General features: G+C 39.3%; 1 protein-coding gene across 1 annotated transcript in view; it reads left to right on the top strand.

Moving 5' to 3' along the window:
• Nucleotides 1-635: 635 nt before the first annotated feature.
• MSH2 (mutS homolog 2) overlaps nucleotides 636-27,394 on the top strand; it is a 34,131-nt gene continuing 7,372 nt past the window's right edge. Inside the window, exons 1-11 of the mRNA XM_084283428.1 lie at nucleotides 636-929; nucleotides 2,008-2,162; nucleotides 2,517-2,795; nucleotides 3,134-3,280; nucleotides 4,353-4,502; nucleotides 5,589-5,722; nucleotides 17,075-17,274; nucleotides 18,067-18,176; nucleotides 20,891-21,014; nucleotides 22,067-22,217; nucleotides 25,919-26,016. Of these exons, the coding sequence (XP_084139554.1) occupies nucleotides 701-929; nucleotides 2,008-2,162; nucleotides 2,517-2,795; nucleotides 3,134-3,280; nucleotides 4,353-4,502; nucleotides 5,589-5,722; nucleotides 17,075-17,274; nucleotides 18,067-18,176; nucleotides 20,891-21,014; nucleotides 22,067-22,217; nucleotides 25,919-26,016 (1,777 nt within the window). The 5' untranslated portion in view covers nucleotides 636-700. The remainder of the gene's footprint in view (nucleotides 930-2,007; nucleotides 2,163-2,516; nucleotides 2,796-3,133; nucleotides 3,281-4,352; nucleotides 4,503-5,588; nucleotides 5,723-17,074; nucleotides 17,275-18,066; nucleotides 18,177-20,890; nucleotides 21,015-22,066; nucleotides 22,218-25,918; nucleotides 26,017-27,394) is intronic.

The following is a 27,394-nucleotide window of genomic DNA, read 5'->3' as shown; positions in this document are numbered from 1 at the left end:
TGAGCCAGGGGAGTTTTAGGTTGGATCTTAGGAAGAACTTCTTTACTGAAAGGGCTGTTAGGCATTGGAACAGGCTGCCCAGGGAAGTGGTGGAGTCACCATCCCTGGAAGTCTTTAAAAGACGTTTAGATGTAGAGCTTAGGGATATGGTTTAGTGGGGACTGCTAGCGTTAGGTCAGAGGTTGGACTCGATGATCTTGAGGTCTCTTCCAACCTAGAAATTCTGTGATTCTGTGAAGAAATGCTGAGATATTTATTCAATTCTAAGATGCGTTTTGACTGTGGGCGATCAGATGCAGATGACTGAACTGGGACATAAGAATCATGATGTGGAACTGACTGGAAAAAAAAATACATAAAAGCAATGCCAAACACCCAAGTGCTTTCTTTTCACCCCGAGGTGCGCTCGGGGCTCCAAGACTCCATCTTGCCGGGCGTTTTACAGCAGCTCCAGGCCCCCCACCCGCGCTCTGCGCGCCGCAGCCCCCTGCAGGCAGGGCGGGGCCGGGCCGGGAGCTGAGCTACCCTTCAGCGGCTGCCCGCGGCGAGGCCGTGACGCGCTGCCAGAGCCGGGCGGCGATTGGCTGCCGGCGGTGGGGCGCGTGCGCTGCTGGCGGGGCGGTGCGCGCGCGGTGGCGGTTGGCGGGAGGCAGCAGCAGCAGCAGCAGGAGCAGGGTTAGCAGCAGCAGCAGCAGCAGCAATGGCGGTGGAGGCGCCGCGGGAGGCAGCAGCGGCGGTGTGGCCGGAGGGCGCGGGCGCCGAGGCGGGCTTCGTGCGCGCCGTGCTGTCGCTGCCCGAGAAGCCCGACACCACCGTGCGCTTCTTCGAGCGCGGCGACTACTACACGGCGCACGGCGCGGACGCGCGGCTGGCCGCCAGGGAGCTCTTCCGCACCCGCGCCGTCATCCGGCAGCTGGCGGGCGCCGCGGGTGCGTCACGGCCGGGCTGGGGGGGGGGCTCGAGCTGCCGTTGGGGTCCGTTAGGGACCGTTGGGGACCGTTGGGGTCCGTCCCGTCACGTTGTGGCCGGTTCGGAGGCCGGGGGCCTCCTCCCGGCCTGGGCGCTTGTGGCCTCGCTGCGTGGAGGTGGCGGCCCGCTGGAGGCCGCGGCGTGTGGTGCGGGGGAATGGGAGGCGAGGAGAGGTCTCCGGGCTTTTGTGTCTGATCTGGTTCGCCGCTGCTTCAAAGCAAGCGTAAATAAACGCGAATCTGTGTTATTTTCCAGCCTCTCGCTGCTTTGAAATGATAATTCTCCGTCGTTCTGGGTAGGGTGTATGTCACTGATAACGTAGGAAGGGACCTACAGCAGACAGCGTGCTTCTGTTTACACCCTGCTTACACTCTGCTTACACACACCCCTCCCCATAAGCTCACATCACACAGCCGTCAGATGCGGATGACAGCTGGCCACAATAAACACCATTTATTAACATTAGAGCACTGTCAGGTTTCCATTTGTGGAGATGATTCCATGACATCTTCTGCGATAGCTGAGGACTGGGCTCATGTAGTTGTGCAGGTGACTAATCAGTTAACAACAGTGAGATCCACATGGACAGATGTCTCCATGCTGAGGTGGTTGACTCATGATGGCCTGCAGCAGTGAATAACATTTAATTATGTATTGCCTAAGATTTTCTCTTGTGCCTACCCCTTGTTGCTTTTTTACTTATCTCTTCATAAAATAACTAAAAGAGAAGGTAGAGCTTTCAGACAACACATGTAAGAACATTAAGATAAAGCATTTTGTCAGAAGAGGCAAACCTTAGCATTATCTTAAGGAGCTTAATGTTGCAAAGTCAGATGGTGCATACTTCATGCTTAACGTTAATCAGTGGAATGTTGTGTTTTTATGCTTCATGGGCTTTACATGCTATTCAGTATCAGAGTAACATCCATCATGAAGGTTGTTAGTTCTGTTTCTTGGGGGGTTTTGATTACAGAAAATAAATGTCAACGCATTATTCAGGCATCTAATAAGACTTTTTTTTTTTTTTTTTTTCCCTAGGGAATCAGAAACTTGAAAGTGTTGTGCTTAGTAAAATGAACTTTGAATCTTTTGTAAGAGATCTGCTCCTGGTTCGTCATTACAGAGTTGAAGTTTACAAGAATAAAGCAGGGAGCAAATCTGTCAAAGAAAATGACTGGTATCTAGCATACAAGGTACAATTTTATACTTTTTTTTTTTTTTTTTTAAATGTGGAAGGGGATTACTGTTTCCTGTGTCCTTCAGTTTGGAACTCTTGATGACTGGTGGTACGGTGGCAAATCATGTGGTCTGTTGTATATTCCGGTATTCTACTGCTGGAGGAACTTGTCATAGGTTGGGAGATAAAAGAAGCCAGAGGTAGTTCACTTTCTGTAGATGATATGTAAAATTTCAATGGTAAAACAAAGTTGAAACAGCAGTATATTTTGTATTAATGGATTTTTCTTAGATATTATTGTCTTTTTTTTTTTTAATAAGTTTATCTGTGTATACACACTCTTTCAAACTCTATTTTTTTCTCTAAACAGGGTTCTCCGGGAAATCTTGCCCAGTTTGAGGAAGTTCTCTTTGCCAACAATGATATGTCAATGGCTATTGGGGTTGTGGGGGTGAAGCTGTCTACTGCTGATGGACAAAGAGTTGTAGGAGTAGGGTATGTTGACACTACGCTGAGAAAACTGAGCGTCTGTGAATTCCCAGATAATGATCAGTTCTCAAACCTTGAAGCTCTACTGGTTCAGCTGGGACCTAAGGAGTGCGTGCTGCCAGGAGGAGAGACTGCAGGAGAGATGGGAAAACTGCGACAAGTAAGGGAATTACCTTTGCTCATAGCCTTAGGCTTACAGCTAGACAAAACTTTATCTAAAAAGCTCTATCTCTGTTTTCTTAGCTAGGTGCTGTGATTTATGGAAGTGCTATGTAGACTTGAGGAAATTTTGGTTTATGCATATAAAATGTGTGATCTGTCTGACTTATTTGCATTTTAATCAGAAAAAAATTGTAAGGGTAAAATCTTCTGTCATTCTTCTTTCTGCAAATCAGCAGTAAATAAATGTCTCCTCAGTGTGTCCCCCCCTCAGGAGATGAACATGTATCTGCTGAAAATTGAAAACAATTGATAACTCTGTCTGTTTGTGGACAACAGGTCGTTCAGAGAGGAGGAATCCTGATTACAGACAGAAAGAAGGCAGAATTCACAACAAAAGATATTGTTCAGGATCTCAATCGCTTGCTAAAATCAAAAAAAGAAGAACAAATTAATAGTGCAGCGTTGCCAGAGATGGAAAAACAGGTGAGCATCTAGCACTGTGGTGTATGCACTTGTTGTGAACTGATCTCTACCCTTCTTGATCCTGTTTTATACTGGATTCTTGCACTTCTGGGAAAATACATTGTATAACCTATGGCACATTAAGCTGCATTCTTGAAGTGCTTAGCAGGTCTGCCCTGCTTGAATCTTTATGTCAAAGTCAGATTCTAGGGGTTCTGAAAAAAAGTGAGGTACCAAACATCTCTTTAAAGTAGTAAACTCTAGTAAACATATTGACTAAGCAGGAGGTACGTCCTATTCATTATCTGTCTACATAAGGACTCAAGAACAATCTTTAGATTAATTTGCGTAATGGGCAAACTCATTTGGAACTAGAGTACTGTGTATGCTAATATTTTCATGTTTTATATCATCTTACGGCTCAAACCTGTGATGTAGTGCCTGCATATCAACTGAGTGTACTTCTCTTAGTCAGCTGTAAATAAGAGTTAATTTGCTTGAGATAAAACATGTTTTAATTTGTTTTAAAATGCTTTTGATTGTACCTTACATTTGCAATGAGCATCAGCAGAGTTATTCTCCCTTAATGTGTGATTTCATAACAGTTCAAAATTGTTTGAAGACTCTTACAACTGAACAAGTCAGTAATGCTGCTCCCTCTCTTTTGTGCTGGCACTAACATTTGTAAGGCCATGTTGGTGAGCCAGATCAGATCCTTGTTCTGTCTGAAAACTAACCCTGAAACCATGTCCTCAGATGATCTATGGTATCTAATTTACCTGCAATAACTCGTTTGTGTTCCTGGGCCAGAAATGTGTTCCTGGGCCAGCTGATAACAGCTTTGGAAAGCTGGCAAACGTGTACTTTACATCTTAGTTTGTTTATCAGATTATGCAAATGTCTAGTTCATTTTTCTTGCACCTACCTAGAAAGGAGCTGCTGTGCCCTAGAAAAAAGGAATGCATCTGATATAATTGATATGACTAAGAGACATTGCCAGTTTGTATTTCCTGTGATTTTATTTATTATCAAATACTCCCAGATTCAGGAGTATTTTGAACGAGATTGTCCTTTTTTTTTTTTCCAACTTCAGGTCGCTATTTCATCTTTGGCAGCCATTATCAAGTTTTTAGAGTTGCTGTCGGATGAGTCTAATTTTGGACAATTTGAACTGACTACTTTTGATCTTAGTCAATACATGGTTCTAGATAATGCAGCTGTCCAAGCCCTCAACCTTTTCCAGGTAAGAAATGCACAATTGAACTGATCAGTGTTTGGCAGTATGCTTGTTTAGCTGTTGACAGTAGGACAGTAATAGCCTGACAGTCAAGTCTCAGCTCCCCAGATCCTAATTAAGGACAGTTGCTGCTTTTTAGCTTTGTTTTTAGCTACTGTTGTATAATGTATGCCTTAGTTAGCGACTGTTACCACTGTTTTTGTTTGCTGTTTTTTTTCTTTTTTTTTGTTAGCCTTTTTTGGAATGTAGAAGATCATAAGAGAGGTAGGAAGGGGCCACAAACAAGTGTCTGCATGTAAAATGCAGATATGGGAAGTCCCTTGGAAGTACTTGGTTGTAGCTGCTGAGGTGTCTGGCTAAGCAGAGGAGGGGATGCTTTGACTTTCCTTTGTTTTAGTCTGAGAAGTTCATGTCTCCAGTGGCAGGAGCAGACTTGGGGTGGGAGAAGAGAGGAACTCTAAAGTTAGATCATGGTATGATAAAGAACTCCGAAGTACTGTTGCTTTCTACAGTCATGCTGGAATTGGAAAAGAGAATGGAAGTCTGAATTAGTTCATATTAAGGAGAGAGGAAACATGCCAGGAACGCTGCTGTTGGTGATGGAAATAGAGGGCTGGCTGCAGCAAGTAGACCGGTGAACTGGATGGAATTTAAGACCATTCCAAAAGCACCATGACATTCTAACTGGGAATTCTAACCCTTGAACCAAAGCTTGTTTCTGCCTTCTTCTTTTTAAATGGACAGGATTACACCCTCCCCCCTCCCCTTTTTCACCTTAACACCTTTTTGTCTTCACAAAGAGCAAGCTAGCAAGTATGTTTTCACTTTTCCTATTCAAAGGACTCACTATCCAATGACTCTCATTTTTCCGATGATTCAGCTAGTATCAAAAATAGACAAACCCATTTATTGCTTGCCATGTTCCAGGGACCAGTGTGTAGCTGCTTTAATGCTGTGCTGTTTCATTTGATTTTTTTTTTTTGATGGTGCCAAGTTGCATACAGAAAAAACTCTGATCTGTGTTAAGTAGCAAACCTGAGTGCCATTTGGTGTGTGTCAGTAAACTTCACTAATTCTTTTTTTCTTTTCCAGAGTTCTGTTGAAAATGCTAATACTACACAGTCCCTATCCGGTTTACTAAATAAATGCAGAACCCCTCAAGGACAAAGACTGGTTAATCAGTGGATCAAACAGCCACTTATGGACAAGAATAGAATTGAAGAAAGGTAAAGGTGTTGCATGTTTCATGGACATATGCAAATTAGTAACTATTTCACAGAAGTATTTTTCTTCTTAAGCAAAAAAACAAAAACACACAAAAAAACAACCAACCAACCAAAAAATATGTTTAACACTTGGTGTGTTAGAAATGGTAGCTGAAAGTGTGCTATCCTCCAGTATACTGTGGTTAAACAGAGCAGAAAGTCTTTTGCTCTATGAGATACATAGTGACAGCTCACTGCTGGATTAAATACTTTTACAATTACGACCTTTTAGAAAGGAGGTATATATTTAGATGGTCAAATAATTAATGCTACATGCCAGGGCACTGCAGCAGCCACTTTCTAACTGTTCTTCGTACTACAAATGCTCAGTCTGTGTATCTTGATGCCACTTCCAGTTTACCAGCGAATAAATTAAGCAGTAGTGACCTCTTTGTATTTCTAGAAAATACTTCTGGTTGTAACAGGACACACCATATCTTGCCTAGCTATTGTGGCCCAAATATGGTCTTTAATCTTTCTTGATCTTTCATACTGCCTCCTGCCACCATGTGTCTGCCCTACCAGTAGAGAGCAGTATCAGTTGATACGAAGCTTTACAGAATTTCTCAGCTCACTGCTGAGATTGTACTGATTCTCAGTCCTTCAGAAATGAAAACTGCAAATGCCATATTCCCACAGAATGTTTGCACGTGTGTTTATTTCTTGATTATATTCACCACACAAAGCCTACAGTTTCTTTTAAACTTGTGCTAAATATAGCTATTCCCCTATCATCTAAAACTAAACTTCATGCAACTCAAGTGAATGGCAGGTTAGTGCATTTCAAGGTGTATGCTAATATGTGTCTTAAAAAAGCAGAAGAGTACACAAAATTGAATTTAACTTTGATATATTCTCTAAGACTTATGTTCATATGTGCTGTTATCTAAAATACAGTGTCTTGGGCTTTAGCAGAGATACTGCAAAATACTGCAAAAAAAGACATTTTGGCTTGGACAAGGGGAAGTTTAAAGAAGTTATACAATGAATAGTCTTCTCTCTAGTTTTATAGACTGAATTGTTTGGCTTTTTTTCAACAAATGTATGTGTTTTCAAATCATTTTCAGAATGATGTCTAATAACTCGATCAAAACATGCATAAAACTGTTTGAAGTTGACATGAAGTATTTGTCCCCAGATTTACTGAATGCTTTATCTTACTTCTGCATGTGTTACAAAGCTTTCATCGTCAGTTCTTGATTATATGGCTAGGATCTTCTACTTCTGTCGGTTCTGGTTCCTGAAATCCATGACAACTTTAATTTTATGGTTATGCTGGTTTTAAGATTTGGAAATTAATTACTCCCATTTGTGGTTTTCTTATGCAAAGTAAACATTGGAAATTCTAACTTTTTTATCAGGCTTGTTTGCTGCTTATTGTGCATCAAAAGTCCTGCAAATCTAGAAGAAAGTGTTGTCCTTATAAAGTTGGGGTTAAATGATAGGGGGCAGAAAATGTAACTTGAACTGTTCTGTAGAGTTACAATCATCTCTACATTCGGTGTTGTGATTCTGTATGGCTAATGGTGGTTGTATTTAACAAAAGCTATGTTTAAAGGAGGAGGGGAGTACTTGGGTGGAATTAAGCTATCAATAAAGCTTGTAAAGGTTGGTGTATCCAATTTTGAAACATTTCAAGGAGATCATTGATAACCTCCTGTATCTTGCCAATCCACAAAACCACCAGGGTTGCAATTTATTAAAAGTAGTGTCCATACGTACAGGCTAAAATAAAAAATAGTCATACCTTTCAGTTTATTCTGTAGCATTGCTGCATCATAACTAAGCTTGTCCAAATGTGTCTTTCTTTCAAGGACTGCTTTAATGAATTTAATTCTTAGGCCTCCAGATAAAAGCAATGCATTTTAATCATGAACTGCTGATATGCCGTCCTCCCAATCTTAATGCTATTCAGAATGTGTAGGGCTGTTCTTTTTTAACTCAAAGGAACAAACATAAGATAAATTGTTAGTTGGACTGATAAGATGCATTGCCAGATTTAAATATCTTTTCAAAGATTTGTGATAGCCAAGTTATCTTTTGTGTGCTGCAGTGTAAATTGTGGTTGTTTTAAGAATTCAGAATTTTCACACAATATAATTTTAGAGCACATAGATAGTTTGAGAAGAAAACATCTGGATTTCTGGTGCTTTACTGTTCATAGAAAACCAGTGCTTCCTTTGTCATTGAGGTGGGTAACTGATTATTTCTTAGCTTGAATGTCTGTCACAATAAAGCACCCCATTTAACACTTACCAAACTAGCCCAACCTACCTAGATTTGACTGATGTTAGATGACGTTATTTTTGAGTAAATCTGTTGTTTTTACTTACCCAGGAAGTATCTTTACTTAAATTTTTATTTCAGAAATGTGGAGTTGGATGTTTGACAGTTTGTTTCAAAAACTTGAAAGTAAGATTTTTGTAACCCTCTGCTAAGGCCTGTAGATGGTGCAACTCGTCTTTTGGAGCTAAGTGGGTCAACTTTCAGTTGTTTGTAATCTGCAATGTGGTGTTGCATTTATGGTTAAATAGAACACAATGTTTTATCAGTAATCTGTATTAACCATCAATGCAGGATACCGTAACAACATGAATTAATGTATGCAGTGCACATGCTTCAGATAACAAAGTTTACCTACTGGAACAACTTCTAATGAGAACTAAGAGAACAGAGGTCCCTGGTTCTTGTCTGTCTTGAAAGACATGGGGTTCTGCCCATGTCTGGCTGGTTTTCCATGATTAAAAAATAATGATCGGTCATAAGTATGCAAGATACAACACTGCTTTCGCCATACCATGAATTCGGATGGCAAGTACATGAGGTTCTCACTCTTTCTTTTGTAGTCAGCATATTTCTGAAATTAGAATGCATTTCCAGAGACAGGAAGTGAAAATTACATTGCAAATATGTATATTAATCGGGTAACATGATTTAGTGAAGTACAGCAAGCAACTTCAGTAGGTATTGTTTATTTTTCAGATACAAGAAAGTTTGAGAAATGCAGAAGAATGTAAAATAGTGCTTGTTCTGTTATTATCTATATTTTTTTCTATTATTACTTTGTGAGGGAAGCTATCTATTTTGGAGTACAAAACTGTATTTGTACACAGCACAAATGCAAGGTTCCAGCAGACCTTTTTAGTCCTCAGTGTATACTGTGGCTGTGTCCTGTAGCAGAAGAGGTGTGGGGATCTCAGTTCCACAGGAATTACAGGCTGTACTCAAGCATCATTTTCTATTTCAAGACTGTTTTGAGCTTCTTTTTTTCAGATTCCAAAATGCCTATGCTGCATGAGGACCAAATTGGAGAAACCAATTCTATATCTAGCAGAGTCAGAAAGTAATAGATTTAGGGAACTTGAGGTGAATAAAGGTCTAGTGGGGTAAAATCTCCCTGTTCGTAGAACATTCTCATGAATTGATCTTAAATGAAAATTGAGGTAGCAGCTTGTTTAAAAATGGAAAAAGTAACTTGTTGCTAGCTAGCGTAGGAAGACTTTAATTCCTTTCCATGCTTTATTTAGTCATGCTAAATCCATCCTGTCATATGCTTTCTCTAGCAGACAAATGGAGGGACTGAGTTGGGTAGTCCATGTGGGGAGGCTCAGCAGGGTAAGTGTTCACAGTGCCCTGTAAGAAGCTGTATGACTGGGGTCTCATCTCAGGTGCATGTGAATTCTTAGCATGGATGAGAAATGTCCAAGTGAAAAGAGAAGTCTGTGGGCATTGCATGCTTGTGATCTCCCTCAGATCACAGAAATGTGCTCATGTAACTGCAGTGCTATAACACATGCTCTTTATGGAGGTCAGACAGGGAAGGTGGAAAGGTTATGTCACTGCAAAAGGTGTGAATGTGCAGAGCTCTGCTGTGGTGAGGGCAGCGGGCTTATCAAGAGTTTTTGGGTCAGAATTAGGAAGAGAACAACAAGGTGGGGATGTCAACAGAGAACATCAGCAGCAGATGTGCCCCAAGGTGAGGAAGTGGACAAAGCTGCCTTGAGATAACAAGAAGGAACATGATCATAGGCTCTGGCTCTCTCGGAGGAGTCACACAGGAGTGAGGCACGGTGCTTAAATCTCATATCCTGGTGGACAAGTCAGCAGCGTGCATTTGCAGCAGTGAAGGGTGACCATTAGGACCACTGGGCTCCGTTAGGAAGAACAGATTGAGGAAAATGATTGTTCACATCTATCTGGCAGCTGTGAGGCTGCATCAAGAATATCACAGCCAGTCTGGGGCTTTGCATTACAGGCGCACTGGCAAACGGGAGCCTGGCCTGCAGAGACACCAAGAAGAGCAGTGGGCTGGAGCATATGGCAGTATATGAGGGGAGGCTGAGGGAGCTGGCTTGTGGCTTGGAGAAGGGAAGGCTAAGGGCACCTTACTGCTGGTTTAACTACCTCCTGGGCAAGTGTTACAGAGAAGGTGAAGCCAGGTGCTTCTTGTAGGGGCTTGGCAAAAGGATGAGGTGAAACAGAGATAAGTTGCAACAGAGAACATTTGAGTTGGATATGAAGAAAAAAATTTGTCAGGGTGAGAATGGTCCTTCTGGGGAACAGGTGCTGAGAGATTGAGGGATCTCTGTTCTTGTTAAACCTTAAGCTGACATTAGCCCCGTTTTGAGCAAAGACTGGGACTACAGGCCCTGGATTCCCTTCCCACATAAATTAGTCTGTGACTGGTTTTCACTACTCTGGTTTTCTAACCTACAACTGTCCTTGCAAAGCATTACAGGGAGGCTTTGTTTCTTTTGTTGCTTTGGTTAACAGCTTTGTAAAGACCTTCAGTACTTTTCCAAGTACAGGCCAGTATTTCTCTAGAGCAACAGGCTGATTTCAGGCAGTCAAATTAGTAGGTAGTGCCTGTGCCTTCACTAAGGGAGGGGAGAATATGAGCAGCTTGGAGGTTTGTCTAAATGACTTAATTAAAATGCACTTCAGCTAAACATTGGGAGTGCCTCGATACCTGCAAAGATGGTTCTGAAACACAGGTTGAATCTGAACTAACTGGAAGACAGAAGTGTAATTTGATATTGTCATGCATATCATAGTGCAATAAATATTTTGCATGAAAGAAGTTGTCATTCCAGTGCTATGTAAATGGTGTTGGCTTCACAGTAGGCCTCTAGAAATGTTAGAAAAACATTACCTTTGTCATTCTAAAAGTTATAGTCTCTGAGTTCTCTGGTAAAATGTTTGGAACTTGAAGATCTAACATTTCTTTAGTCCTTTTCCTCCCCTTGCACTATGCACCAGTACTCTCTGTGTCCAGCTCTTCAGCCGATTTTTGATCCACCTCATTGTATGCTCAACCAGTTCATAATTTAACATCTTCTCTATGAAGATCTTATGGGGGACAGTGTCAAAGGCATTAGTGAAGTCTAGAAGACTATCTCCACAGTTCTCATCCATCAGGCTGGTAGTTTCATTATAGAATCTTACCAGGTTGGTCAAGTATGACCTCCCCTTTATGAATACGTCATCTACTCTTGGTGTTTTTCTTCTGCTTCATGTGCCTGGAAATGGTTTCCAGGACAGTCATCTTCCTAGAGATCAAGGCGAGTTTGACAGTCCTCTAGTTCCTTGGGTCCTCCTTCTTGCCCTTCCTGAAGACAGGAGTGGCGTTTGCTTTTTTCCAGTCTTCAGGCACTTATCCCAGCTGCCATGGTTGACCAAAGATTATAGAGCTTTGCAAATATTATAGCCTTGCAGTCATATCTGCCAGCTCCCTGTGCACTTGTGGGTACATCTCATCATGGCCCATAAACTTAAGAACATCCAATTTGCTTAAGTATTTCTTGACCTGCTTCTCTAACACCAAGGGTATATCTTCTTTGCTCCAGCCTTTTACTCTAGTCTCTGAGACCTGGGATTCCTGAAAGCTGCTGTTGTTGGTAGACTGAGGCAAATCATTGAGGATTTTTTTTTTTTAAATCACAGCCAAATTTAATTAAATTTCCAGTTTAAAGAATGAATTGTTTACTCTGCTGCGATAAGAAAACTTTCACTATGTGTGTGTGCAAAGCTCTTTGCTTTGTAACAATATACTTGGTGATTAGTGTTTTGAATGTTGTGTACAAGAATATGGCTTATTTTATTCATGAAAGAACTGTGAACATACTATTTTCTTCTGATCTGTTTAATTTATATACACAAATATTGGAAAGGTGACATGTTATGAAACTGCAGTTTTTTTATGCAAGATAGTTTTGTCTTGACATGTAATTTAATTTCATTTAGCACGTATAAAGGGTATAAGGGATTTGTTTGCATACGTTTTAGAGTTTCGTTGCTTTGCAGAATGAATGCAAATGAAGAAATACATGTCTTTTACAGCAAAGAAGTAGAACTTGCATGGTATGCTCTTTGCACAAGTTTAAGGGTTAGCAATTTGAGAGAGTATTAGTGTAGATGGAGTGTAATAAACATAACTGCTTAATTTTAGTAATATATGGAAACTAGCGAGGAGTAAATCGTTAAATAAGAATTGTGGAAATTACTTTCCCGATCTTTACCTAGACTTTAAAGACCATATAATAATGCTTCATCATTGGATCCCAAAATGCTGTATTTAATTAACCTCCCTCCGCAATGTAAAGAATTATGCTGAGAAGCAGCCTTAGCTGCTTCCCACCTTCAGTTTCTATAGAAGGTTTTGGGTGGGGCAGTTTCACTACACAGGCTTTATGAATTTGCCCATGACTATGCAGTACTTGCTCTGTTGAATTCATTGTTCTTTGTTATGATTTGAAAAATTGAGGTTTATTAAAAATTCTGAAAAAGATGTTCATTTATTTTCTAGAAGCCTAGATATTGCATTGATGGTGCAGCAGTATTCAAAACGTATTGTGAAACTAGTTGTTCTTGTCTGTATTTAAATTAGGAAGTTGCATTGTATTCATGCCCTTAACACTTGTTCACAGCTAGTAGTCCTGTATGTAGTATTGCCTTGGTCTTTGGTGGTCAAATTTAAGTGATTTTTTTGTTTTGTTTTGTTTTATTTGGCTTTTTGACTCTTAAACATCATGCAAGCAGCCTGCAACACTGAGAATTGTTTTGTAATTCTAATCAAAAGATGTAGTTGTGCCTCCCCAAATGTGGATTGTCATCATTTCTTTTTTTTATTGGCACTGCTGTTCATGTGGCTGCTTAGTTCGTCTTTTGATGGGGAATTTAGCCTACTAAAATAAATAAGGGCACAGTGTCATGTAGCCTCTAATCCAGTAAAACTAGGCAGTTGCCAAAGGGGGCAATTCCATTTCTTTCTGGCCTTTTGGCTCTGCTGTTCCCTTCTTTTGGTCTGGCTATTGTGTAGCTACAGAATAACTTGACTTCGCTTGTTCGCTTGATGAAAACTAATACATGAAAAAAGGATGAAGGATGTAATCTAAAATTAATCCTTTTGCCGCTCTGCAGCTGGTCCTTGGCCTACTATCATTGTAAACATGAGAAGATTCATATTTTCATAAATGCAGATCAGGCAGTACCAAAAGCCTGTTCTTCCCATTTAATGATCTGACTTGTAAGTTTGTTTTCTGTTGGTATGTAGACTTCTTTGTGTGTCTCAGAGCCTGGCAGTTCTTTGCATTGACGTGCTTCCTGGCTAGAGGAGGAAGAGCAGAGTTCTCCTTGTGTCCTGGTGATTTATTTGCATATGCCTCAGAATGCACTCCTTTCCCTTGGGGTCTAAAAATATTGCCATTGCAGCAGCCTGCTTCAGGAGCAAGATATTAATTGTATCAAATGGCACTGTGCTGGCAAGGGTGAGACCCAAAATTCTATTTTTTTGCTGAAGAATCATTTTCTTCTTTACTTTGCCAGTCTGAGGTCAGAAAATGTTTAAATGTTTGTGTAAAACATAATGAATTTTGGTAACTTACTTTATTGCTGTCTTATATTCTGAAATATCTTGGGGGGGGGTGGGGGGAGAGAGACATTAAGTTAATGATGCTTTTTTTGATAATCCTGTTTGGTTTTTAATCTGAGCTCATTAGTTTACAGCCAGTGCACACAGCTTCCAAAGCTTTGCTTGATTGTTACAGAAAGTACTTCTTTTGTGCCAGGTACCCTTGATGTAATTAAGGGATTTAATTTACAATCTCTAGATTTTGATGTGATACTCAAATGATACATCCAGCAATTCATGTAGGGTGGGAAAAAGTCTGTTGTTTCCCTGATGTGTATTACTTTTATGTAGAATGTGTGTACTGAATTCAGAATCCATATCAGTAAATGAACCATTCTGAAGTTGCAAATATCCAGCATTGTTTCCATGGTAAGATGGTTTGGGGATTAATGAGGGATATTAGAAAAGGCATAAGGCTGATGTTTGGATGCGGCTTTCTCTTATGTTACATAATCTTTCAGGTTAAAAAGGAAGCCTGATGTGATCCACAGTGTGCACCAAGTGCTCTGAAGGGTGTGCAGTATGATTTTTGCAGCTGCTCTAGGGTCTAAACCTGCCCATGAGACTTTGGACTCTGTAATACAAGGGACTGCTTCAGTAGAGCTGCAGGAAATAGCATATTCATATTTATGAAATTATACCTTTGAGATTAAAAGACAGTAGTTGTGAGTTCAGTCCAAAGACCTACCCTGCCACAGTGGAACAAAGGCCAGTTTCTAGTAACGAGTATGTCCTGAGGGCATGAGATATTTGCTTGCAGATCCCTTGATTAACTTCACTCATGACTTGAGGGAGAGGGTATGGCAGGGTGGAGAAGGGCGGCAGGACACCAGTACTACTCCACTCTTTTTGTGGTGGCAGTGCTGGTTCCTGCTAGCTTATAGGTATTTGTGGGACTGTGGCTTAAGGGAATTGTATCATAGCCAGCTCTGGACAACATCACAGTACAGCTGGGCTTTTCCATGCATAGCAGACCCCTGAGCAAGGTGTGCGACAATTTGCTGCCTCGTCTGCTTCTGAACTACAGGCTTTCTGCATGGACATACATTTATAGGGAAAGTTGGGACTGACTGAGCTGAAAGAGAACTTATTCAAGTGTATGTTTACATATTTCTTGGATTCTTGTTTTTATTTCTTCCTGTATTTTCCTTTTGTTTCCTCAGCCATAGGTTGTTTTTAATATAAAGCTTACCAATTGATTTCATTATTACTTGTGAGCATTAGATGTGGTTTATACTTCTGTTACCTTAATGTAGCCCTTCCTATCCAGCAACCTTATATGTATTCTTACTGGACAGGAACCTGTTCTGCAAAATGTTGTGTGAACATAAACCTGTCAGCCTTGTATTTGTGGCTGGCAAATACAGGAGGGAAAAATAGAACAGTACCAGGAAGATCATGAGATGTTAGTCTGATTAGCATGGTTTTGGCAGAAGAAAATTGTATTGTGCATATCTTAACTCTTTGAACTTGTCAGTGTAGTGGACAAAGGAGAAAAAAATGAATAAAAATCTGAATAAATTAGGCATTTCAGAATGCCCTTGACAAGTTCTTTTCAAAGAGGCTGTTGAACAAGCTGAAAGAATCGTGGGATGAAAGTGAAAGATTTGTTTGTACAGCACTATGTAAAAAGCACAAGCAAGAAAAAAAAAAAAAAGGAAAAGAGAAAAAGGAAAGAGTGAGCTCAAGAGTCCAGCTGCACTGGAGAGATTCTCTAATGATCAGGATAGCAGGATAGGAGCTAGCTAGCTAGTAAGATAGTGGCACAAAAGAGGACCTAACTTCTAGTGAAAACCAAAATAGGCCAAGTGAGTGGACAGAACAGCAATTGTTAGGACTTTAATCATGCACTCATCCTAAGTTGGATCCTTCACATCCTATCACTTGTCACCTGAGAAAAGAGACCAACACCCTCCTTGCTGCAATCTCATTTCAGGTAGTTGTAGAGAGCAATGAGATCTCCTCTTGACCTCCTCTTCTCCAGACTAAACAACCCCAGTTCCCTCAGCCACTCCTCATATGTCTCGTTTTCTAGTCCCTCCACCAGCTTCATTGCTCTTCTCTGCACAAGCTTGAGAAACTCAATGTGCTTCTTGCAGTGAGGGGCCCAAAATGCAGCACAATAGTATCCAAGGCACAGTCTTTCCTGAATGCATTCTCACTAATCCCTACCAGCTGAAACCAGTTGTAAAGTCTGGAGCAAAGATCACATACCCTCATTAGAGGAGGATCAGGTTAGCAAACAAGTCCATGGGACCCAGTGGAATATGCCCATGAGTGCTAAGGTAGGTGGCATAGAGACCCCTCTTGATAATCTCAGGTCATGGCAAGTAGAGAAGGCTCCTCCAGGACAGGAGTTGACACTTGATTTCTTCCAGCCTGCAAGAAGGATAAAAAGGACTATGAAGGGAATTAGAGGTTGATCAGCCTCATCTTCATTCTTGGAAAGATGATTGAGCAAATAATCCCAGAAAACATTTCCAAAAATACTAGGGATAGGAAAATGATTGGAAGTAGCACAGCTGGCATGGATTTTTGAAAGGAAAATCATGACTAACCAACCTGATAGCCTTTTATGACAAAATGGCTAGGTAGTTGGATAAGGGAAGAACAGTGACTATTGTTTATCTTGATTTAGCAGCCTTTTGTCACTGTCTCCCATTGCATCTGATGAGGTGTGGACTAGATAAGTAGGTAGTGTGGTGGACTAAAAGCTGGCTGAACTATCAGCTGGTAGTAGTCAGGGATGTAAAGACCAGCTGTAGGTCAGTAACTAGTGGTGTATTCCAGGGGTTGTTACTGGAGTCATTCTTAAAGATATCCAGAACTTGACTGGACATGGTCCTTGGTAACTGGCTGTAGATGATCCTGCTTTGAGCAGAGCTGGGTTGAATAGAAAATGTCCAGGAGTATCTTCCAACCTTAAGGATTCTGATTCTGTGATACACATGTGCACATCTCCTCTATGTCAAGGTCGGCCTTGAGCACAGGTAGCTAAAGTCTGCAAAGAATAGTGTTTTTCTTCCCTGCTACGTATCTGTTCTTTCATAGATTACTGGATGACCTTTTTTATGGTCAAGGAAAAGATTAATCTCAAAGAAGGTTCTGAGTTTCAAAATGCCTACTGAACAGGTGTTAGCAGTTTGAAATAGTTTCTCCCCAATGCTGTTCATTAAATACCACAACAGTAAAAATGACACAAGTATGATGTAGTCTGAATATCCTTGCTTTCTCAGCTTATGCGTTGTTCTGGTTTAACTTGCTCGCTCATCAGGAAAGTGGCCAACAGATACACCCTTAAAAAAAAGGATAGAGAAACTTACAGATAAGTGTTTTCATTCTAATTGCTGACAAATGAATTGCAGACCATGCCATGCTAATCCTTGTTATGAAATCTTATTTAGGTTGAATTTGGTTGAAGCTTTTGTGGTAGATCCAGAACTACGTCAGAGCCTTCAAGAAGATCTTTTACGTCGCTTCCCAGATCTTAACCGGCTGGCAAAGAAATTTCAGAGACAAGCTGCAACCTTACAGGACTGTTATCGAATGTATCAGGCTATTAATCAACTGCCTAATGTTGTAAAAGCACTAGAAAAACACGAAGGTAATGCTATTCCCTGCCTATTTTCAGTGTTTTATCATGCATTAATGATGCCAAGAAATAGTATATAGATTTCTAAAGCTTACATTTTTCATACGTACTTTTGTTGCAGGAATAAAGCTTAAAGACATTTGAATTTGAAATATACTGGAATTCTGAAATAGCAGTCAGATACTTAAAAATGAACATAGCAAAATCTTTGCACAGGAAAGTTTTTCAATCAATATATAGCTGAAACACTTAAGCTGTTGGGCAGTGGTTTTGTTGTCTTTGACATTGGCTTGTCTCTAAGAATTCTTGTCTAATTTTATGCATGATGTGTATTTTACAGTCAAGATAGCTCTTGATACAATACTGTGTTCCTTTTGAAGACCATTTTCAAATGCACTTTGAGTTGTAATTAATGGGATTTTTGCATTTAAGCATCAGTGGCATTTTTGGGTTTCAAAGTAGTAAAATATTCCTGCTGTGGAGAAGAGTAATGTGGCAGTCTTTCTCCTCGTCATCATTAGTAGGATCTCAATGCTGTGAAAAGCAAGCTTAGAAAACAAAGGTTGCCATTTCTTTTCCTTTTCTGTGTGTTACAAGAAAATGCAAAATAAGATAGTGTCAGCATAGTAGGGGGGTAATTCAGTGCAGCAACAGCAATCCTAGCCCGTCAGAATGCATATTTTTGTAGAAATTTACCAGCTATGTAGTTGTGCTGTTTATCTTGGATAAGTGAATTCTGGTTAAATTGTGGATTTTTTGAATGATTAATTCATTCGATTCATTTTTCGTGTTTGTTCTTAACAGGAACTCACCAGATGTTGTTGTTAGCAGTGTTTATAACACCTCTTAATGATATTCACTCTGACTTCTCAAAGTTTCTGGAGATGATAGAAACAACATTGGATATGGATAAGGTACGGGCTGGTGTGTGTGACAGGTTTATTTCGCAATTAAAATTTCTTATTGAACTTCACAATCTGTTCCACACTCAACAAGTTAATTGATCATCTGTATTTTAAATAGTTAGCCATATATAGTTAGGCTAATATATGAGGATTGATATTAATATAGCAGACAAGTATCAAAAGGATATTCACACTACTGTCTTAATGATGTAGCCAATGAAAAAATGCTTTGGGTACATGGATGCTATGGTCCTGAAATTTGTTAGAAAACTCACTATTAAAACCAGGGAGATTATTTTGCTACTTTTCTGCTTCTTTTGTCATCGCTTCAGTGTTACTGTGATGTGTCTCCAATCTAGGATGTAGCCAGAGTGTGTGTTACCTGTTTCTCTGCTTCTGTAGAGTTTAGTAGATTTGCTTCTATATGGCCACAGTAAGTCTTTATAACTAATAGTTTGCCTCTGTGGAAAATGATTGAGCTAGATATAAAGATGGGCTTCCCAGGGTAAAGAAGTTTCTCACTAGAGGGAAAGCTACCAAAATTAATTTAGCTTTGCATCTACACCTGCTTTTAAAATACTACTGCAGACAGGACTAACCCTGCAAGGCAAAACTGGCATTTTTCAGAGAAAAATTGGCCAAAGAAAGCTAGAAGAATCTCTGTTTCTTAATTCTGTACTGGAAAGGGTAAGGGATATGTGTAGGTGAGTGGTTTATCATTGTTTACCATTGAACACTTGGTTCATGTTTTTGGCTGTGTCCAGTTGCCAAAAGTGAAACAATGCCAACCTTTTTGGTGCATTTTTTTACATATTTTTCCATTGTATTTGTTGGAGAATTGGTACATTACACACAGAAATGTACATGTTTTTACAGTATCACTATTTGCTCTGATTCTTAAGAAACTTAGTTAATATTTGCTTCTTATGTTTCAGTCATTTTTGAAAATTTGGAAGGTTTTTAGAATTGCCATAAATGTCAATCTCAGCTCACTGTAGAAATGAGACCTACCTAGCAATGTGCTAAGCATGGTAGTAACAGCAATTTTGTTGAACTTTTAAAGTGTACTGGCTTTAAAATTTTGAACATGCATATTTTGCACCAGATGCAGAAGTAGTTTTTTTCCCCTCTCTGTACTGTGTATGCACTCATCAGCTGCATTATACTCAAGACTGTTTGACTGATATGTTGCTGTAATTTATGATATATGCTAATGAAGAAATTTATAGCTTTGTGCTAGTTACAGACCATCTGTTGATGCAATTTTGTATGCCCTGGAACTCTGTTTTCTTCAAAACTAACAGCTGTTCTGAGCCTTCACCCTTCATAGTCCAGCTATTCAAATTTATTTTCAGCTTCTACTTCAAAAAATATTTTGTTGTTTTTCTAAACAGAATGATGAGTCAGTTAATTTTAATCGAGACCTGTGGAATCTGATATGTTGAATTTGTGGTTGCTTTTCCTTCATGATACTGGAATCAATTAAAATGGCTACAGACAAATCAACACTGGTTTTATGAAGAATAAACCTTTTCAGTATGAATGTTAAAACTTGAGCCTTTGATTTGCAATTTTTCTTTGATTTTTAGGGAATTGAAATTAAACACTAAGATCTAATCTAAGTGTGATTGAAGGACAGGTTGTCATAGCAACTAAATTTTGTCAGTAATCTATTCAGGGCAAGCCTTCTGATATTAAAAAAACAAACAAACAAACAAAAAAACAAACACCTGAGTTCAAAATGCGTGGGATGTGGCTATTCATTTACCTAGCTGTTTAATTAAATAAAGCTAAGAAACTGTCACTTCTATTCGTGTATTTCATAGAATCATAAAAGGCCTTTGAAAATCATCTACTCCAGCCTTCTCCTCTAAATTTTGTTAGTGCTTTCATTATGTAGGATTTTAGTTTTAGTAAAAAGCACAGCCTTTTACAGAAGGACTTGCTTTTCAGATTAGATAGGTAGTCCCTGTGTCTCCAAATCATTTACTGTCAACTCATTAATTGAGAAACACTTGGAAACAAGACTCACTTGCATCTTATTTCACAAAGTAAACATGCAGGTATCCAAGTGTCATCAGTGTTGGGATTGGTCTGGCCAGTAATGACAAAGGCTGTCATTCTTAGCCCTTTCAGCCTATTCTTTCTGTTTCAGAACAGGGATTTGCCCTATAAAAACAGGAATGGTCGTTTCTGCTGTATGTTCTGTCATAAATGTTCATTACTGTTCTTTTTGCAGAAATAATAAGCAAATGGGAGGAGCACCCCTATCAACAGGGCCAATAACAGGGAAGGATTTTTTTTATACCGCTTTATCAGTGTCTCAAAGTTTGAAGAGGGTTTTCTAAAATTGCATAATTTTGTGGTGTCCACATCTCTGGTTAAATAGTTGGAGAACATTGCTACTGCAGTATGAATGCATGCAACAAAACTGCAACTGAAATGAATGAAGGCTGAATGAAATGCTTTGCAGTGCTGGTAATTGCACAGAGAAAATACACACTGAAAGTTCAGTTGTTCATGATGCAAATTCTCATTTATTTTGTAGGTGAATCAGACTCCAATTATCACAAATGGTACTGTATTACAAAATTGTGTATGAAAAGGCCCAACAAATTAATTAAGTGATTAAGTAAATTAATTTCACTGTGTATGATCATGGAGATTATTTTTTTATTATTGATAATAACCCTACAATTTTTTTCTTTTTTTTTCCCCTCTAGGTGGAGAATCATGAATTTCTTGTCAAGGCTTCTTTTGATCCTAACTTGACAGAATTAAGAGAAAAGATGAATGAACTGGAAGAAAACATGCAGTCCTTCTTACAGAGTGCAGCCAAAGAATTAGGTAGGGTATGGCAATGCCTTTGATTCTTACCTCCTTTTTAAAATGTTTTGAGATCAACTGATGTAAACTGGTATAGATGAGTTACGGGATGTTTCTATTATTTCATGATTAGTTTGGAGTGTCTTTAGTTGCTGCAGTATGTTCTATTGAAAACCGAGTGAATTTGGAGTTACAACTTGGCCTTTTTAAAGATGGCATTACAGAATATTTCAAAAATTATAATCTATGTTGCCATGTACTGTGGAATTCTAACTCCTGAATAAGCCTAATTTTATTTTACATCCTTTAAGGATGTGCATTGAAACAATTTTTTTCTGTCCATTCCCCTGAATATCTGTTCAGGATATGCTAATTTTCCTTTGAACTTCTTTGCAAAATGTCTCATTTGCTTACACATGACATTTAAAGGATAGATTTTTTTTAATTTTTTTTTTTGTATAGGATAGTCAATGTGCAGTTGACGAATTGGGCATTTAAAGAGCAACTTTAAATGACAATTTTTAATGCAAATGTGGCAAGGAAATTTGGAATCACTGTAGGTATTTTAGACTATACTCTTAAGAGCTTGCATGTTGTTTAGTCTTGTGGTTTATATATTTTTATTTTTCATACTTTTTTTTTAATTTAATGTGCTATCATGTGAATGAAAAGAAAGACAAGATTATGTAAGGAAATCTCACCAGCAGAAGTATGTGTTAGTACAAGAATCACAAGATTATGTGCTGTGCTTACAACAGCAATATAGAATGTCCTTGTAGTGTGTTTTGAACATTTTCCATATTTCTGGAGAATATGTAGCAATTATGATGCACACCTCATTTCCATATGCAGTTTGAGGGTATACCAAAGATAAGAGCAGAGAATGAAACAGTAAACCATTTTTCATACACGTGCAGAACCAAAGCAAGTATACTGAATAGCATATCCAAAAAGTTGTATCATACAATCTGCGATTATTGCACAGAAGTAACACAAGCTGAAGGATTTTTAATAACACCATTGTTTTCTTTCTGTTTGCTTTCCTATTTTTTTCTTTCATTTTCATTTAAAAGGTTTGGAAGCTGGCAAAAGTATTAAACTAGAGTCAAATTCACAGTTCGGCCATCACTTTCGAATTACTTGCAAGGAGGAAAAAGTCCTCCGGAACAATTCAAAATACAAGATAACTGATACACAGAAGAATGGGGTGAAGTTTACTAACAGGTATGAGATCATATTGGTAGTTTTGAAAGTGTTTTGTAAAAGAAACAATTATTCCTGTCTTTATAATATTGCCAATAAACAGTTTTTTGTACATCTTAAATGGCTGAATTTTCATCTTTTTAATTGGCTTACTGAGCAAGACTGGCATGAGGGAGGAGAAGTCATGCAGTTTCTGTTAAAAGCACATGCCTGCATTCTCCATTTCCTTTGCCAACTGTTAGCTATTTTTGCTCCTTTTAACTTTGGCTAATTTCTCTGTTTTAGCTACACCTAACAGTGTAATTACATTCAGTGTGAGTGTTTATACAGACACTTCCATAAGCTGCAATGGAAAAGAGCTATTTATGTTTATCACCAAATATGACATGCAGCAGTTTTGTTGGTAATTACCTTTTCTAATCCACATTATAGCACCAACAAAGATAACAGCATGTATTGGACTTCCATCCTGTGGTTCTATGAATTAAGCCATTTAAAAATTTAAACCTTTAGGTTCATTGCTTTCACGGCTGTTTCAGGTTCTCCTTGTCCAGACAGAAGTTGTCACAGGTATAGCCAAGTCTGCACTTTTTGTTGAATTTTTAGCTCTTTTTGAAAGTTCTTAGAAAGAGCAAGGACTAATCCAGTCATCATCTCTCTCTCAGAATTTAATTATTTTAATATAGAAGTAAAGAAGTTGCCTATGTAGAAAGTTGTCTATGAAAAATCATGACATTACTTGACAAATCAGAGGTCTCAGCAATCACCAACTGCATGAAGTTTAACAATAGCAAGTCCCAGGTTTTGTATCTGAGATGGGGTAACTCTAGATATATTCACAGACTGAGGAACAAGAGGCTGGAAGGCAGCCATATAGAAAGGGATCTGGGCGCTTGGGTCAGTGACAAGTTGAATAAGAGTCAGCAGTGTGCCCTGGCAGCCAAAGGGCCAACTGCATCCTGGGTGCATCAAGCACGGCACAGCTGTTATATAGATTGATTGGTTGCCCCACTCTATTCTGCACTGGTGCGGCCTCACCTCGAGTACTGTGTGCATTTTTGGGTACCGTAGTATCAGAAGGACATAAAACCATCAGTGTCCAAAGGAAGGCAATAAAGATGGTGAAAGGCCTAGAGGGGAGAATATATGAGGACCATCTGAAATCATGTGTTTTTTCAACCTAGAGAAGAGATTGAGGGGAAGCCTCATCATGGCCTACAGCTTCCTCATGAAGGGAGCAATGTGGGAAGCACTGGTCTCTTCTCTCTGGAGACAGTGACAGGACCCAAGGAAATGGAATGAAGCTACATCGGGGAGGTTCAGATTGCACATTAGGAGAAGATTCTTTACTTATAGGGTGGTAGAGCACTGGAACAGGCTCCCCAGGGAAATGCTCATGGCACCATTTTGCTGGAGTTCAAGAAGCATTTGGACAACCTTCTCAGACATACGATTTGATTTTTGGGTGGTTCTGTGGGGAGCCAGGAGTTGGACTTGACAACTCCTGTGGGTCCCTTCCAAATCGGGGTATACTATAAATCTAAGACACTTAAGTTGAAGGAGTTTCTTGAGGTTAATTGGTCCAAACCCTCACTTAAAGCGGAGCCACCTTTGAAGTTAGATGCAATCTCAAAATTAGATAGCTCAAGGTAGCTCAAGGTCTTGTTCAGTTGCCCGTGCTTCAAGCATCCTTCATAACCTGTTGGGGCACAAATTCCAGTGTTTAACCACTCTTTATGAAAGCTTTCTTCATCAGATCTACTGAGAACTTCCTTTGTGACAGCTTGGGTATTTAGTGTCTCATCCTTTTGCTCTCTACTTCCAAGAGTCTGACACCTCTCCCCTCCAGACTGAACAAACATACTTCCCTCAGCCTATCCTTGTATGCCACGTGCATGTGCTTGAAATCTTTGTGGTGGCCATCTGCTGCAAGTTCAATGTCTCTTTTACAATGGAAAGTCAAAATTGAAGACAACATGGCAGATGTGGCCTCACAAGTAAAGGGGAAGAACCACCTTTTGACATGCTGGTTACATTCTTACTAGTACAGCCAGTATTAGCTTGGCCTTTGCCTCAGGCACACACAGCAGGTTTGTGTTCAGCTTGTTGTCCACTGTGTCCCCCAACTCTTTTATGCAAAGCTGTTTTATAGGCATTTGGACCCCAGTCTGTATGGTTACATGGAATTATTTCATCCCATGTGCTGGACTTTGCATTTACCTGTGTTTGAAATTGTCCACCAGTTTCCCTGGTCTGTTGATATCCCAATGAATCGCAGTCCTGTCCTGCAGTGTACTGCAGGATGGCTCCCCTTAACTGGTGGTGTTTATAACCTAGCTGAAAGTGCATTTGAAAGTGCATTCGGTCCTATCATCCAGGTTATTAAACAGTTTCAACCCCAAGAAATGCTACAAGTAATCAACTGCCACTTGGACTTCAGATTCCTGAGAAGTCTGTTCTTGTCTGCTTCATGTGTTATATATAGAATGGTTAAAATACCAGAGATCAATACATCACACAGTCTGTTTCAGACAAACCATGTAACTGTCACTTCGGGTGTAACAGTTCTGGCTGGAGTTCACATCACAGAAGTGACCTTCTTGAGAGAGATCTTGATCGACAGATGTACAAGGCAGGGTTGGTTTCAAGCCTGTGCTATTACTGATAGTGACTGTTTCTGTTAATCACTCACTTTCTTAAGTAATAAATCCTTGGCTTTGAAAACGATTGCAGAAATATTGATGTATTTCACAGCAACCAAGATTCTGGTGTATTTCACACCAATTTACTTAAATGAACAAAGTAAAAACCTTAATTGTGTTTTGTTTTATTACAAGAATATTTTTTCAAAATATTTATTCCTGATTTTTTTTTTGTTCTAAATATGTTTCAAATCTAAATGTAATGATTAAGTTAGGCTTTTCCAGAACATAGGAGATGGTACTTAGAACCTCTACTTTAACTGTCATCTGTTACTTTTATAAGGAAAAGTGTTGCAGATCACTAACAAAGCAGAATTCTCTGTGCTTAGTTGATAGTTACAGTTGTTTCTGTAGACACTGTGGTAAGTACAAGGTTTCTACCTATACTGAAGGCGCACTACCTGGATATCCATGTTTCATGTTCAGTCCTACTGGCTTCCAAAACGTAAGATGAATAGCTTGAGAAGAATAAACAATTGTTTTACATATTCTCTTAATTTTGCTTTACCCTATTTTGAAGGCTAGAACCAGTTGTTAGTGACAGTGGTTCACTGAGTTTTTTACTGAATGGGAGAACTTAAATAATCCTTCAGCTCTGACAAGCTTGTTACAGGACTCTGGGCTATTTAGTTTCTTGGCGGGAGGTCTTCTCTGCCAGCTCTACAGTGTGACACATCTTGCTGTAAGATGGCCGGAAAATTCAGTTTAAAGAGAAAATTCATAGCACATAGCTTGTCCATAACAAATAATTGCACTGTAAGATTTTAAGAATGCTTGTGTTTGGAGTTGCTAGAATTGCTGGTTTGGCCCTTGCGGATGATTTTCAACTCAGAATTAATCTTACTGATATCCTGGCTGAGTTGTAGGTTAGCTGTTTTGTGGTCTTTGGGTTGAACCCACTTGTTAAAACAGGTGAGGATTTCTGGTACTGACTCATAGATGATGCGGTCAGAAGTTACATGTTGTAGCAGTGAGGACAGAGGACATCACAACTTCTAAATGTTGTGGTTTTGTTCACAGCAAATTGAGCGCCGTCAATGAAGAATACATAAAGAACAGAGAAGAATATGAAGAGGCTCAGGATGCAATTGTTAAAGAAATCATTAATATTGCTTCAGGTGAATGCATCAGTGGTGATGTGTATGACAGTGTGGAATCCTGGGAGGACTTTGTAGGTCCTTACACAGAGAAGGACCTTAAACTTCTCCAAAGAATTAATGTGTGAAATGGGTTTTGGTCTGCAGATAGTTGTTGAAATTTGAAATATGGTGTCTTCTGGTCAGACCTTTTCCTGGAGTTGCTACAACTGTGCAGTGATGGGGCATGTGCCCTGTGTCCGTTAACAAGGAGAAAAAATGTGTCCATAAAAGCCACATCTATGATCTTCCCTCTGACTGTGGGCATCCCCACCCAAACAGCAGGCTAGGTAGAAAGCAGAAGAGGTAAAAGGCAACAAGGAACTGAGGTAACCGGACCTCATGACTGTGATGAAATAATGTTGGTATGCCATAGAAGAACAAGTTAGTCATCATTTATATAGTACAACAAAAAACTGTTGTTTTCCTAATTAATTTTCATGTATTTTTGTTCCAAGAGAATCTTTATGGTTCTTTACCAAAATGAGACGATATACCAGGAGGTTTGTCTGGAGGATTCTGTAAATATTATCTCCTAAAAACACAAGTTCCAGCAGAACAAATCACGGAATCATAGATTGACTTGGTTTGGAAGAGACCTTCAAGATCATCCAGTTCCAACGCCCCTGCCATGGACAGGGATGCCACCCACTAGATCAGGTCCTTGAAAGGGAAAAGTAGAAAGTGAAAGCCCTAATGAATATTAAGCTAAGGGCAAATGTATTAAAGTTGGGTAAGCAATTTTAAATCTGAATGTAAATACATTTAAACATATAAAGTTGCAGTGGAAATCTTTGACCTGCTGTTATGGTAGGGAGCTTGCCAGTAAATTACAAAATATTTTTTTTTAATCTTGGTAATCTTTAAGTGACGTTTTTTCATGTGCAGCATGGTGAGGTTTATATATGTATCTGGAAAGTTAAATTGAGTATTATATAGCAGGAATAGCTATGTCACCTATAAATACCTAGTATGTTTAAAAAAAGGCTTGCTGCTTAAGGTCTGTAGTGTGCAGCAATAGAAAAAAATCATTTTTCTTCCCACAGCGGAGGCAATTTAATGAAAAAGACTGGATTAAGGGTGTAATTTGTAGTGAAAGTGACTTGAAGTCCTTTTAATGATCTATGCCTAGCAAAGTTCAAGAAATGATGTTAGAATAGTGAATGTATTTTTTAAAGATTAGAGTCTTTCTGAAAGTCACTCCTCACCTTTTCCTACATATGCGTCTCCTTTGCAGATGTTATATGCTTTACCTCTATAGGCCATCATCCCTTTCACTGGAAGCCCCTCCCATCTCCCCTACCTCCAAAAAAAACCACAAAACACAGAAACTTAAAACCAAAGTTGATACTGGGCTTCC

The sequence above is a fragment of the Netta rufina genome, assembly GCF_964035555.1.
Source record: "Netta rufina genome assembly, chromosome: 3".
NCBI lineage: Eukaryota > Metazoa > Chordata > Aves > Anseriformes > Anatidae > Netta > Netta rufina.
This window is presented reverse-complemented; position numbering and strand designations above follow the sequence as displayed.